The 16445-nt window shown below is 38.4% G+C and overlaps 1 protein-coding gene across 1 annotated transcript in view; it reads right to left on the bottom strand.

Moving 5' to 3' along the window:
• Nucleotides 1-13200, bottom strand: part of LOC131677389 (uncharacterized) — a 56497-nt gene extending 43297 nt beyond the window's left edge. Inside the window, exon 1 of the mRNA XM_058957182.1 lies at nt 12623-13200. Within this exon, the coding sequence (XP_058813165.1) occupies nt 12623-13154 (532 nt within the window). The 5' untranslated portion in view covers nt 13155-13200. The remainder of the gene's footprint in view (nt 1-12622) is intronic.
• Nucleotides 13201-16445: the final 3245 nt, after the last annotated feature.

The following is a 16445-nucleotide window of genomic DNA, read 5'->3' as shown; positions in this document are numbered from 1 at the left end:
TTTTTGCGGAACATGCGGATCTTGTCAGGATGATATATAAAAAGATATATTAAAAAATTTGCTTTTAAGGGGTTCTCCTCACACAAACAAGGAGCAATACTGTTGCAGGGTATTACAGATACGGAGTTTGTGTTTTTTTTCAGCGAAGATGTTGCCAAAAGTATGCGCTACAACCTTGCCGAAAACATAATCTTAATATATGGTCGGTGTTAGGTCAAACCGAACTAAGTGACATTTTAATGTTTTCAAGAAAAATGAGTTTAAAGTTTGAATCGCAGCATCCCTTACATTAATAATGGGAAAATAATGTAAAAAGTAAGGCGAGATAAAACGGCGTGTTAGGTTGCGAGTAGGATTTTCTATGGTTTGCTAAAGTCCTGTAGCCTACATACGTGCACAATACTTGCTCTATATAAAACACCGATGGCTCCCTGCTTCATAAGGCATTGAAGGAAGTAGACCATCGAGTGCTGGATAAGTGTGTTTAAGAAAAAAAACTGCATTCTGTACTCGGCGGCACAGTAGTAACTGGAAGATGGCGCAGACCCATTAATCACGAGATGTACCAAGTATACAAAAATGCTGACATTGGAAGACCGATAAGACAAGGTAGACTTCGGTGGATTGGTCATGTAGCGCGAAAGCCGGAAGAGATATCAGCCAAAGTTATGCTCAGCAGAGAACCTAGAAGAGGGGCAGACCCCACCCGCGCTGACTGGGTGCAATCGTGGAAGATGCGCGTGTGTTGGGCGTTCAGGAAGACTGGAGCATGGTGGCTCAGGATCAAGTGATCCGGATATCTAAAATACATTCGGGCATGTTTCGAACACTCGTATTGTTCGGCCATCGGCCGGTGATGATGATGTCAAAAACCGTCGAATAAAGCGGTTTTTTGCCCTGTTTTTATACGGATTTCGAAAAAAGGTTTTTAAATTTTTTCCGCAGTACGTATCTCTCCGAATATCTCCCATATAATAAAAAAGACACAAGGGTAAAATAATAATAGAATTCAATATAAGGTAAATAAATTACACTAAATACTAATCCAATCATATTTAAACGTTCCTCAATTACGGTAATTCGGTCAAACTACCGAATGAACGGAATCCATCTCATTCAGTTAATCGATAAAGATTCGATATTCGACTAAATGGCATTCGACCAAATTGCATTAGGTCGGGTAACCCGTTTTCCCAATTGGCTCTTTGCCAAGCGATTCATTTGGTCTATTGATCCTCTCTGTCCAATATCAGTACACAAAATGGCGTTATAAGGCAGTGGAAACTATATTGCCACCTTTTCGATTTGTTCATAACGTAGGAATATGAAGTGAGAAGTGTTCCAATCTTATGAAATCTAATTGTTAGGAGTCTGGCAACTCTTCTTATTACTTTTTATTGAGATGCAGTGAAAAGTGTCAGATTGGTGAAGAGTTTTTTGAAAAAAAAAAATACGGCGTTTTCCTTTTGGACAATAAAATTAGGTGGGTGTGCGTAGCGTAGTTGGTAAATCGATTGCCTTGTACGCAGCGCACCTGGGTTCGAGTCCCGACCCCGCACATAGAATTAGAAATTTTTCATAAAAAATTTTTCTAACCCGAAGAGGCGAATAACCTTAAGATTAAAACCTCTATAATCGAAATAAAAAAATAAAATTAGGTCGATTTTGAAAAAAAAATCTCTAGACCCAATAAGTTGGTGATGCTAATTTGTAAAAACACCTACTTTTAACCTGAAAATTTGTTTTATGAGTGGTAAAAATTGCAATGAAAAAAATAAAATGAATGAATGTACGTCTGTAATCTGTGATCTCATTTTTCAACTTATCCTCAGATTCCAGGGGTTATTTACTGTTAATTAGGTAATATCCAGTAACCCACCCTAATTTCTTTCTGAATTTCTGATCCAGCTCGATTGGTCTTTATCATTGCACCTATCTCGTTGGAAATACGTCAAACATTACAAAGACTGACGTCTTCTAACGGGCGGTAGTAGTACATTTTCAAAACAGTTTTTATTACGAAATAAATGTAAAAATATTCTAAACTAAGTGAGAAAAGCGTGCTTCTATTAATAATAGCCCCAAACTCTGGGCCTTATAAAGGGTTAAGAACGCGTCAGAAAATCTTGATTGACACTCGTCGACAAAAGTTTGACCAGTAACGCGGGTGACGTCGTGTAAACTGTCGAATACGAATTGCCATTTGTCATAGCTTAATTCAATACATGTAATAAATTATCGATTAAAAAAGTTTTATTTCGTTACAAGCCATCTTTTGAAGAAAGCTTCGTTGGCACTAAGTGAACTGACGCTTTATCGAATTGAGCTATCGCCGTAATATTGTAAGACGAGGATTTATGATCATGTTAATCTACAGGTTTTTGCAGCAGGGTAAACAGATATACGAATAATAAAGATCACCAGAGTAATATCAACCTCTGGCACAAAAGAATAATGTAGTATACAAATCTTAAATATAGGATACACGGAAGATATTGGAAGTAGTAACTAAAATGAATATGGCAGTTTAATAATTGAATTATAATTATGGAACATATCAGTAGTATTCGCAATATGGTGAGTATTATATGAAGAGCTTGGAAATAGGGTAGACGTGCCCTTATTCATCTCATTAGTCTGAATGTCACACTGTTTAGTTGATAACTCGACTTAGAGTGACTGGATTGCGTTTAAATAGGTATCATCACCTTTGCTACGTTTCTAAGAAGCAGCATAGTTTAAATGTTTGCCTGGAAAATGTGAAATGCTCCCGTTTGAGCAAAGCGAAAAGTCGAGTACAACGAACCCTTATTCATCCTACCATTTGAGCTAATGCGTTCAATAGAGATAGTAGATACTGCTTTAACTAACGTGTTCAAATGGGTGAGATGAATAGAGGTGCTAAGATGAATTAGGGAGCAGTAACCCTAGTTCGAAACGTTTCTGAAATTGTATTTATTTATACGGGTCATCATTAAACTTTTTTGTTTCCCCGTGAGCCGACGCCTGGGACTATGCAATATTCCCAAATGGGATTTTTTTTAGTTCAGATGCATCGTCTAACTAAACACCCAGTTGGTGCTAGTTGCTGACGAGGAGAATCCGAAACACTAAAACAAAAAACTATACTTTATGTAAGGTCTTGTGTCCTTATGCACAAAAATTTGGCTCTGTCCAAAATTTTCCCATTTGGGAATATTGCATAAATTTTCTGGTTCGGGTCGGGTTCGGGTTTTGAAATTTTGAAATTCTCGGGTTCGGGTTTAACAATATTTTCATTCTCGGTTTCGGGTCGGGTTTTTCAACTTTAAAGTGTTCGGGTTCGTGTTTTTTAAATTTTATAATTTCGGGCTCAGGTCGGGTTCGGGTTTTTCAATTTTCAAACTCTCGGGTTCGGGTTTGAAAAAATTGAAACCCGACCACCTCTATTGCACGCATATGGTGTTACTTCAGGTTCGAGTAATTCTATAATTCTTAAATGAGTCCAGGATCCAGTTCGGGTGCCTAAAATTAAAAATCGTCGGGATCTTTGGTTGATTCTCCGAATTAACAAGTCGCGTTCGGATCGGGTTTCTCAAATTATAGATTTTCTGGTTAGGGTCGGGTTCGGGTTTTGAAATTTTGAAATTCTCGGGTTCGGGTCGGGTTTAACAATATTTTGATTCGCGGGTACGAGTTTTGAAATTTTTAATTATTCGGGCTCGGGTCGGGTTTTTCAATTTTCAAGCTCTCGGGTTCAGGTTCGAAAAAATTGAAACCCGACCATCTGTAATCTGACCAAATAATGTCGAGAAAATTGAATAGTAGATTTTTTGAAAATGATGTAATTGCAAATGAGAGCTTTTCGTTGTTTTTTTTTGTATTTTTCGAATATTACGGAGTTATTATAAAACTTGACTATATTATGTTCTATGAATGTACGATGGTTTTTACTAGCATATTGTTTAAAAAGCTAGAAACAAATGTCAAACCGATCGACTTATCAGCGGAAAAGTAACAATGACAGACTCTTTTGGTGCATTTAGGTTTTCAATAATTATGGGTGTTTGGCTCACAGTGTACAACTATTCATGTAAAAACAAAAGAATTTAACACCGCCAAGCTAACGCATTTGTGTCTATCAAATAAACGAAATGAATAAAAAAAAATTAATTTTGCCATAATTTATGCTTATTGCACCTTTTTCCAAATCTGGCAAAAGTCGAATCTGGCTGAAGAAATTCTTCATCCAGTGCTGTGAGGTAATGACTTTTTGAGATTTTAGTCTGGTCTGACTAAATACTGACCTATGTACTTGCAAGAAAAACAAAAAACTCACTATTAAGGAAGATTAATCAGTAAAATCACAACACCATATGAAAGGACTTATAATGTCCACAAACTCCTCCGAAGAGGCCATTGATTCAAACGTAATAATTTAGGCGTAATCCATAGATCACACGATTTCTGGCAAAAAATAAATTGTAAAAGCGGTCTCAAGCTCGTTCCCTCGTGATTATGAAATGTTGACATCTGAACCATACACTCAATATAACAATTAGAATCACGGATCGCTGCAATTGGCCTAATTCACTGGGCGACATTTTCCATCTCATCTGCAATTGTGGTGAGTGAATCTGACAGGGAACCCTTCCCGAGAATCCAGCTGTAAGCTCCAGTTGGACCACTCCCTTTCAACTCAGAGTAGCAGTCAATTATGAAGCTTACAGCTACATTATCAAAATGGGTATCAAACTTCCTAGTTTTTTTGGGAGATATCTGCAGGGACGTGTTCGTGACAAAAAGTGACCACAGTCGATCTGCAACAGATTTCGGGTGCTGACCAATTCCAACGTTTTTGAAATGCTTAAAAAATGAAATCAAATCCAACTTTTCTAAGTAGTATTAAGTTTAAAAATAAATAAATAAACGAAAACTACGACTCAATGATACCTTTCTTTCACAGTTCTGCTAACTACAATTTCTATATTCAAATTGGTTTCTGTCCCCATTAACATCAATATTCTGCCAAGTATCTATCAGGGATATTCCCTGCATATCGCAAGCAACATGGATAATCAAGACAAACTCTCGTCGTGTCTCGCGAATCGAGAGTGAAAGCATTCCACCGCAAACTGGTTTGAACAGCACTTACAACGTTTGTCGGACCCCGGCCAACCGGTAGGCAGCCGTCAGTACCTTTCTGTGTAGGTCATAAAACCGGTACCGGAGAGCATCTTCATCTCGTGATTGGATAACTCTCCACCTCCCGGTAGTTCCTCGCTCAGGGCGGCACTCTGTGCCAACTGGAGCCGGTTTTACATAGGTTAGAGCAGAACCGGCCTCCGCCACTAGGTACTAGGCAGAGGTACTTCTCAAACGAGAGTGAAAACTTGTCGCATAGAAATCGTGATCGAATACGCAGCGAAAAGGGAAAACTTCAGTCCAATGAATGGTTTGTGTATGATCCTTGGTTTCTCGTGGAAGATGAAAATGGCGCGACGCGATGCGATGCGATGGGACGCTCGTCCCTTTCCCCGCTGCTACCAAAAAGAGTAATCTATTCAAAGGCAGGTATGTCTGTTGAATGCGGTCGAAGTACCGGACGAAGTGTTCGTGAAGCTATTAAATAAACATATCTCGGTGAATTGAACTACACACGGTAACACAGTTTATGGAGACAACCTGTTTCTCGAGGAGACACTCTCGACCATTTCCGATCACAATTATGCTGTGATGGGAAGGTCGTTTGAATGATTAGTGTGTGTGGTACAACTGTTCTCTTAAATCTTTGATGTAAATTCAGCAATTTTTGGTAAAATTTTGTCAGTTCTACTGAAGCTTGATTATCTATATGCTCAGGATTAAATGCATAGAAGATCGATTTTTGTTATACGTATTTAATTGAATATGTTTTTTTTTGGTACATGGACGACTAAGAGAAGTGAAGGATATGAAACTGAAAGACGAGTAGATATTTGGAGAAAATTTATACTTAGAACGGAAAACTAGAGCCGGAAGACACCTATAGGTAACCTAGATCGAAGGGAAGTGTGAAACATGGTTTCGACTTCTACTGTCAGGAGACAGATGTTTCATCCGAGTGGAACAACATGGTCAGAAAGCATGCGTAACCCATTATTCAAATATCAGTCCGCCTTTCAATTAAACATCGCTCATTTCTCTAAAGGCTCATTTTTATATATCATACTCAAACAGAATACTCTGCCACTGAAGCAGAATCAGTCAGTCAGGGTCTTTAGTCGGTAATTTCGTCGATAATAAATAACTAACCAAATCGATAAAGTAGAAGCTTGCGACAATCAAAACATACTAACATTTACGAATGTAAGGGTGCATTGAAGTTTGAAAGTTTGAAATTCCTCACGGCTGGTTTCACTTCTTGCGTAGAAAACAGGTTTGCATGAATTGTTAGTGAGAAATGCATCGGTACCGATGATGAACAGACATTTCATCCAATGCTTTTATTTAACTCACGTGCCAAGGACGCATAATAAGAGAAATTTTTCATTATTTTATACGAGTAGTTTGACAGCAGGCAAGTTCGTTCCGAACGAACGGGATAGCAAATCAAAATAAAGATATAAAAATTTACACACGTAAGCAAAGCGTAAAACGTAATTGCTTCACCGGGTTTGCGGCACGTACCGAGCCGCCCCTCGATAAATTGTTTGGCAAGAGGAATTCGACGGCGCGCTTATTGCCCAAAAACACTTGTGAATCAACAACCATCCTCAGCTTCGTCCGTTTGCGGAAGGCCTGCTGACCACCAGTATCTTCCCCTCGCGTCGTCTTTCGCGCGTTCAGACAAACAACTGTTTTTGGATACCCCATCTCTGTGTTCCGTTTGTTTCGACAATGTACCCCTTGAGATAGAAACCGCATCATAACAGTGCGGCAGCCAACCGACTCTGGTTTGGCACGTGCTTTTTTGTGTACCCGGTACCTCCGATGATGCCCCATAACCGACCGAACCGGGACGGTTGAAAATTCTTTTTTACCGCGAGTGTGCTAAAGATCTTGAACTATTCGGGAAAATATGCCTCACTCGGGCACAGCCAGATGACGGTGTATGCGTAATCAGATTTTCGCGCTCCGCTGTCTGCCGGTGTGAAAAGCATCGAAACAGTAATTTGGGTTTGTTTGCCAAGGTAAGATTTGTTTCTGGGTGAAGAGCGCCCCTTATGTGTTGTTGTTGTGGTTGGCTGGGAGAATCAGCGTTACTTTCGCCGTCTGTTCTAAACGAATTGGGTCAGTGATGTGAGCGATATAGGCAGATGTCGGGCACTGAACCAAACGGATTGCTTTGTCGTTGTCAGAAGAAATTTCGTTGCTTTCGAAAGAAGTATGAAATAACCGCATTTTTTTTAGTTCACCTTAACAGAAATGAAGATTTGGATGCAAAATTACTCTCGGTTCAAAAAGAAGACTAGGAACTACGAGAATTACGTTTAAAAATTTGTCAACGGTTACCCGGAATTCGGAACAATACATTAAAAAAGTGTAAATTGTAAATGGTTATGGGCGCGGAATTTTATCCTAGGGATTCCTTAAACAGTTTAGATTCCAATAAGTTCATATACATAGATATCCGGTAAGTTTGGTAAATTTGCTAAATAGTGATTGTGATTTTTTTTTTCAAAAAATAATGCGTGAAATAATATCAAGCATTAAGAGCATTTTTTTGCGAAGTTGAGGTATTTACCCCTTGCATTTAACGTTGATCTAAACCGTGTGTTTGATGTTTGATGACATATGCATACACAGATCACTGCTTAATCGATCTAGCAGTATGTAAATTGGCATCTTTTTTAAATCGATTTTTTGCATCCGAAACTTCTAATAAAATTTGAATTAACTTTCAATATTTAGATTGTGTGAGTATGAAATATTAACAGTATAAATGCATGAAAACAAAACACCGTGCAATAACAATAACTCTTAATCTCTCTCAAATACTGATCATCAGCTTCCTTTACTTACTTCGTATTCCCGGCAACTGTCACGGCTCATATCTTGGCCTTTCCCCTTCTAATTTGTATTTCTACGGTTAGCTCCCGATCTGGAATACTTCAATGTCCAATCTGATTTGATATGCGTGGCAACTTGTCAGTGTAGAGTAGCCATTTATGGAAACATATTCAACCTACTTGGCACAGTAAATGTTGTGAGAAAATTTCAATCGTTTTGTGCTAGGTATATGCATATTATAACTAATTTATGATGAAACATTCCTGCGAAACGGACGCAAAATAAATATTTGTACCGGAAATCCACGGCCAAGCCGAATTGGAGAATATGTTGATTAGAATGATTATAGATAATAAATAATAAGGTCCTTAACTCAAGATAAAAGTCTAAATAAACTTTACCGACACCGAAAAAAGGAAAATAGAAACGATAAGGTGCAAAAAGAAATAACATAGTAAGAGTATTACAATTTAATTCAACTATTTTCTCAGATGCCTGTAAACCAACTAGCAAAAATAAATTTTTACGCAGATTTTAGGGAATTTTGTGATAATGAAAATCGCGTTCGTTTTGAAGTAGAATACTTCTAACGTTTCTATACTGGGGTCCCGCTCCAAAAAAATTTTACTGAGAAATTTTCCCAGTTTTTAAATACGAATAACTTTCGTTCAACTGAACATAATCGCAATATTTTTGCACTGTCTGATCGGAAATATGTACACGTGTTTCGTCGCAAAATGTCGACTACTTCAGATAAAGCAAAAACGGATTTTTAAAAAATCCTTCCAAAACGACAGGGGAAATGCGCAATTTTAAAGCCTATTTCAGGCAGAGCCGCCAAAAAGCATCTCTTCACATACGGGAAAGTTATTTATACAGGTAACGCGTGTTTGTTTTGTATCAGTCGATGCTCTCTTGCCAAATGAGCAACATGTTGATTGTATTGTTCAGACAGTAGGTAGAATAATCGCTAGACGCTAAATATTGTCGGCAACATTAGCACACACTCGCACCTAAGTGACTCAATAAAATACGGGTAGCATACAAATAGAGGTGTAGCGTGTCCGTTTTAGTCATTCGTCCCTCGGATATTAAACGAGCAACACCATGGCTAGTTTGTGCGGACGGTACAATCGTTCGTGTACGAGCATGGTTTCGATTCGCACGGAGGGGTGGGGAGCGCACCATAAACTGCACACAGCAGGGAAACGGGTGCAAGTTTTACACGGTTAAAGCGTGTACGTGGTGATGCCACCACTGCCGAAAATACATAGCGTCTTCTTCTACTGTAGGGTTTCGGCTGTGGTGGCATTGACTCGTACACAATTGGACCATGTGGGGCTTGCATATTTTTGATTTCCAGACTGTTTGGATTGAGTTCAACCCCGCACCGTGCGACGTGCGCATGTGTTGCATGTGAGTTGCGTTGGACAGGGTTGCCACATTCACAGATTTTTCTGTAGTGTAACGAATTTGTTTTACCAATTTTTCGTCAGATTCTTTTTCACAGGTGACAAATGTTTGCCATTTTTATGAAAATGTTCCAGATTTCAACAGATTTTGGGAAATATTTCGATTTGTCACCGATTTTTTAAAAATTTCACACAGATTTTTCTTCTGTTTTGGATATCACAGATGGTAAAAAGATTTTTCAATCGAAACACAGATTTCAATGTTGCATCCCTGGCGATGGGATAAATTAATTTATTTTTCTTCTTGTGGGTACATTGGGTTGAACTTTATACATGTTTTTGGCGGTTTGTAGGTGATGAGCCTACAGAAATTCTTGTTTCAGTTTTCGAATATGCGTGATGCGTTTTTTGTCACTTTTTATCTGACAACCTGTAGGTAGATTTTGTTTATCGAGAACATTGAGCTATGTTAGTGTGGTTACAATTAGTTTCAAAAAGTTGCGAAGCTTTTGCCATTAATATCAAATTTAATAATTTTTTCGTGCGTTCATCTCTATTATTCTTCAATCAATTTTTATTAAAAGTACCTTGTTGAATGTGGAAAATTCTCAGGAGTAAACTGGAAATAGATTCGATGCTGATAAAATTCAGAAACATCGGATCTTTTAACTAATTGCCAATCCAAAAGTTCTATGATTTCATAACGAGAATACGAATCGACAATCGATAGGGTTAGTGATTTTTCTAAAGAGATTTCTCTAACCCGAAAAGAGGCGAATGACCCCTAGTTAAGACCTACATAATCAAAAAAAAAAAAAATAGGATAGTTTATAAAATACATTTCAGATTCATACAATTCGAAGGAAAAAACCCTATACTATTCCCTAAGGAGAAAATTGGTTTAATACCATCTTTATGTATGAGGGGCACTAAACCTAACTATAATTAGTCCAGGTGTTGGCGTTTCGAGTTCGTCTCTTCAGAACCACGGCACTTGACAAATGCACCGGGCTGACGCTAAGTCCAAAATTGGAAACACTACTTGTGAATACACTAAACCGACTTCTATCTTACGATGTCCCGTAAGCGAAGAGTTTCTGTTTGCTGATGAGACATACTGAAATCGAACCTTGTTTTCAGCATTTTGCTTGCATTCGCCTGCGTAGCTATTAGTGAAGAAAAAGTGCATGAAACGAAAATGATTCCACGAAAAATATGGAAAATTTGTGGAACTAATTTCCGTCAAAATTCCATGATTCTGTGAACTATTTCACGAGCACTAATGGTCAATCATACCCATTGTACTAATAATCAAGAGCTAGTTCACGAATATATAAATATCATTGCATGATTTTGTGAACTTTTTGACGAGCACGAATGGTAAGTCATGACTATTATTATGAAAATCGTGAACCAGTTCACGAATACATGGATATTTTTTGATCTGTCGACCAGGAATATATAAAAAACATTTCATGATTTTGTGAACAATTTTTTGCGTACACGAATGTTATGTCACGACTATTATATTAGGAATCATGAAACAGGTCACGTATTCATGAATACTTTATGATTTTGTGTACTATTTCACCAGCACGGATATGGAGTCATGATTAGCGTTAAAAATCACGGATTTATTAATGAGGGATGAAGAGATTCATGAATAAAATGCCGAATTTAGTGAAATAGTTGACGAGAAAATATCCAGATTGTTCTGATTTTGTGTACTAATTCACAACTACGAAAACCAGATCATGATCAAGATGTAATAGATCATCATGTGGTGGTGTGTGCGTGAAAAGTCTGAGTTTTAGCGTTCGAGCCTAGGGGTGCATATCTGTCTCTGTTGGAGTGGGCGTTCACTAATTACGTGATAGTGTGATCGCGAAGGGCTCGAGCGTATGTACGTTTGGAATAGGAGATTGTGAGTATATATGAGAGAATATGCAATTAATTGTGTTAGTGAGGGTTAGTATGAATCTAATTTAAGATATATTCCGCATAAAGAAAAAAAGATGCATAGAGATTAATTAGAAGTGTATAAATCGACCAATATTATTTTTGGTATACATTAGTACTGGAAAAGCAAACTAAAAGAAGTACAACAACAACAGGATTTCTCATGCTAAGCTGAGCGGGAACGGATGATTCACGTGCGTCGGTAAATTAATACCCCAATTGATCCAATCGGATCTTCCTAAGTGAATAGAATCGAATGCACAAATTGAACACCCGATTTACCAACTATTTTATCATATGCGCCAGTTCTGTATCCATTCCCTGATCCAGCTGTCACAAATACTCAGACGAACACATACACAGATAGCCATATGGCAGCACATAATAATTGCACATTAGTGCCAAAAACTAACAAATAGGTTTCTACTCCTACATTTCTTTATTTAATTAATTGGCCTGTTCAAGATGACGAAGTCGACCGATAAAGCGACACACAATGACTCCCACTGCGAGCCGTGCACACAAACACTACCATTAACCAGTTGAACAATGTTTGCAAACACAGCCCACAGGGGTGGGGAGTGTGCAAAGATACAAAATTTAAAAAAGGCCCATAAGCTCGTTCGCTATCCTCGATGCACCACTATCGAGGCGTAATGCAATAACCAACTTAAAGCAGTTGTCTGTCACTGTTTTTTTTAAAACTGATTCACAAATGTGCTTGATGATGTTTGCTATACCTCAAAATCGTCAACCTAGGGGAGGGGTGAACGACCAAATCATATTTGTTTGAGAAATCAAGAAAAAAAATGCAATAGGACGTAAGTAACATTGAGAGCCTCTCTTTGTTTACTTTCTCTTTCGTTTATGACGACGTCATTACAACATTTTGTACTAATTTTTCAGTACATGTCGAAAGCCGACGGTTTTTACTACAATATTATGCAAAGAGTAGAGTAGTAAATGTTGAAATGGCCGAGTAATGAACAGAAGAGAAAGACCTCAAAGAGAATCTCTCATTGTTACTTACGTCCTATTGAAAATTTTCTCTAGAAATATACGTTATAGTTTTCATTAGTTTCACTTTTTGATCAGTAATTATGAGCAATTCCCGCTAACCTGTCAATGGCATATCACGACGTAAACAGTAAACCGGCCTGACAACTAACTCATTTAATCATCCAATAATTAATTATTAATGGCTAATTTTCGCATAACTACCCACCGGCTAGTTACAAGGGACTCCTTTCTCAACCCCACAGTCTCAGTACGCTAATTACCTGCTCTCGCATCCGGTATCTCATTATCAGCCTCATGATGATCGTCCTCGTTCGCCTCGCGGGTGTACTTGGTGTAATCGACCCGGTTCTTGACGAACATCAGCCGATTGCTGACGTTGAAATCGCCAACGTCCAGCGACTCGCCCAAGAAACTGTATACATTCTTCTGGATGCATGCAAATGTCGGCTTTCGGAGACACTCGGCAATCAGCGCATCCCAGAGGCGGTTTCCGGTAGAAAACAGCGGCTTTCTCCGTGGTACTACGCCCACCTTCACCGGCAGCTGCGTCGTGCTGGACTGGTTGCCGATATCAGCACCTAAACTGTCACTATCACTGCTAATCATCGTCTGATTATGGTAGCCATCATCGCCCCGGTCGCTTTCGGTTGCACTTTCTTCGGTGACAGTCGTCGCATCGGACGCGGTGGTGCTAGCTGGACTGTTGGCCAGCGTGAAATTTATCACTAGGCCGAAACACACTATCACTACCAGTGGCCGCAGCCAAGAAGAAACGCCTGCCCTACTGACCATCTTTCTTCGCGGCCCGTCGTCGTTTTTGTCGCCGACCAGTTGCTGATGATCTACGATCGAGTTTGTTACCAATATCAGCTGCTGCAGCTGATTGCGATTTTTTTCCGTCTCGCCACTACCTCAACCTGTTTTTTTTTCTGCACACTTCTTGCCCGGCCGGAAGCTATGCAGAACGCACTTTCTTTGATTAATTTCACTCTCACTTGTGTCGCTGATTGGTCACTTTTGCATCACACACACACTAGGTATCCATCTAGCGGGGTAGGCTAATTGAATAATTTGTTTGAAAGCTGCAAAATATATTTGAACTCCGCTTTGGTGCGACCGATGATGATGATGATGATGCTGGCGGCTACTGTTGCTGACTACTTTTACTGATGGTGCTCCGTTGTTCACAACGGTCTCACTACTGCAGCCGGCTGGTTAGTCATCACCATGCCACTGATGAGAGAGAGAGTGCGTTCTGCAATGAGAGGGGAAAAATGAAATAAATAAATAAAATTTATCAGCGAGAATGTTGACGCGGTCCAAGCTTGACCAAAAAATGAAATCACGCATCCGTTTCGGGAGTGTCCCCCTGTGCACCATCCGAATGGCGGGTAGGAACAAACGAAAAATGATTGAACGTTCCGAGTGAACGAAATTTCCTCAGATTAAGAGTTCCGGTGAATGCAAGAGCCGGTCACAAAATTTAATGAAAGTGACCATTAACAACGTTTTTGTTCGGTCATTATTTGTGTGGTGGCTGTTGGAGAACAGGTTTTAGGAGATTTTTTTGGTGATAATTGCTTGAATAAATCACATTGCCATGGAAACGTCTCATTTGTTATGAAGCATTACGTCTTTTTTTTATTCAAATTTCAAGTTCTAACGGTACCAGTTAATGCAGTTTTGGTATCGTTTGCACGTACTGTTGAGTGACGGGCGAAACTGTCTTTTGGCATAGAATAATTATTATTGTTTGAATGAAAAAGCCGCCCCTTAATTCAAATTTCATTTTTTTTTATTGTTCGTAAACAAGTCGATTTTTCGTTCTCAAGAGATGCTTTGGCGAGGCAATAGTTGAATAACAAAACCAAGTTTCAATTGTGTTTATGTTATAATACAACATCTGTAGGTAGCTCTAAAGTATCTTTAGGAGATGGCACGCACACAAGCGTAATTTTCAGCAAACAGATGACCAGTGTTGTCACAATTAAATCTTGAAGGGAGTTGAAAAATGTTTTCTATCTGTATTTTTCAATAGAAAAAATCTGTACCGGATTTTGAACCTAAACATTATCAACTTTGTTTAACAAAATTCTTCCGGTGTATCTATTTGAAGGATGTCCGAATAGTTCTTGTTTAATCGAACTAATCGATTGTTATGGAAACTAATCGATTAATTTTTAATTGATTATCACATTTAACGATTATCTGATAATCCATTAGTTAACGTCGATTGATGGTTGATTACTTTTTTTTCGAAGGCCTACAAAATATCCAAATTATGTTGCCAATTGTAACTTATAAATTCACTCCTAAAGGGTTCTGAAACACCATAAACTTACATTACATCTTACATTTACGATCATATCTTTGAAAATTTTGGACAGATCCGTCAGAAAGTTTAGATCAATCGCGGGATTACGAATCGAAAGATGTTATTCGCACTGAATTCGCTCAATAAATTCTTTTACAACTCATGTGAGGAAAGGCTTAAAACAGTAGCGGCAGCAACCGCCAGAAGAGAAGGAGAGGTTTAGGTTCACTATGGCAACCAACCAATTGTGGATCCCTAGAGGTAGTGAAATTACGTCAACGTCAAAAAATATTTGCTTGCCTATGTTTTTTAATGTATTACATGTATGAGTCCAAAATCACTCTTCTTGAAAGAAAACTGTCAATGGATGTTTTAAACATTGACATAAACTTGAAAATGACATTTCTTTACAGCATGAATTTTTCATATTTCGGACCCTCCCACACTAATTTGGACAGTGTTCCAAGCATATTTTGGACACACTGAATGTGACTGAATATATTTTGTTTATTCTACTAAACTGACCAACTGACTCGTTCTCTATGCAGTATATTTATTGCATGAAAGAATAACATATGCAGGTCAGTCATATGTTTGCCAATCAAAAATGGTACATTAATCTTTATATGGAAGGCTGACTGCATGAAGAATTTTTTTTAGTTCTATCATTTTGGGAAATATTTTTGCTACAGTTAAATTGATGCAGACTCAACAAAGCAGCATTAAATGTTAGACAATAAAGTTAACAATAATATATTTCGTGTAACAATTAATCTGTCACAGTATTATGGAGTAACATCCTCAAATGGATGGTAAATCAAGGTTCAAAGTTCGCCAGGAATCTTCTTGTAGAGTACAGTGGGGTCAAGTAGGACTTTTTTTTGCGGGCGAGCTCGTGCCATTGTATTCTTGCATTGGTTTTGATAAACAAGCATTCGTTGGAAATTATTTAAAAAATAATAACACAAACAATAGATGCAATCCATTGGCGTCATTCAGGTAAGAAAATGAAGAAGTGGAATAGGATGTGGCTAATCATAAAACCGCGGAAGAAAATGTTGAAAAAACACGTTTTTCACGTTCACGCCTGACTTAGTACTTGCGAATGGCTTCTTCGGTGTCCCCGTCGTCGTTAGAGTGTGGAATTGAAGTTGTGCATTTCGGCTGACGTGATGATCACGTGAGATGATCACGTTTGTGCTTCGGAGCATTTTTTGGATTCCTTTTCCTTCTCTTTTCCTATCATATTTTTTTCGAGTATCTACTTCAACAATACTCTAAATTATTATATTGTAATCTCACGCGAAATATCTTACGCGCTTTCATTCATGACGAGAATTTTCCTTTCACATTTGCAAGTAATTTTTTGAACGGAACCTTGAATTGTTTAAAGGCTGATACGAATCGTGTGCAGCATTAATCTATCTATCAATCTATCTATAGAGTACAAGGTTCACGAGCAGCTATTCGATGATATTTTTCATTCATAAGAGATTCCTTCAATCTTGCTTCACTTCCGTGTATGCCCATCCTTCTCTCTTATAAATCCAAAGGCGCCTGTTTCACAAATATCTTGCAAGCCTGTTTAAATTCTCTTAGGTTATTTGTCCGCTTGGCGTATTCTGGTAATTCGTTGAGCAAATTGCAGCCTTTATAAAATAAGCAGTTCTGCGCACAAGATTTCTTAGCGCTCAACAATCTCAGATTGCCGGCTTGTCTGATTTCATACCGGTGCACATCTCTTCCTTACAAATATATACAAAACGCAG

The sequence above is a fragment of the Topomyia yanbarensis genome, chromosome 1 (genome assembly GCF_030247195.1).
Source record: "Topomyia yanbarensis strain Yona2022 chromosome 1, ASM3024719v1, whole genome shotgun sequence".
Classification (NCBI taxonomy): Eukaryota; Metazoa; Arthropoda; class Insecta; order Diptera; family Culicidae; genus Topomyia; species Topomyia yanbarensis.
The sequence above is the reverse complement of the archived record's forward strand: the minus strand, read 5'-3'. Positions and strand labels throughout refer to the sequence as shown.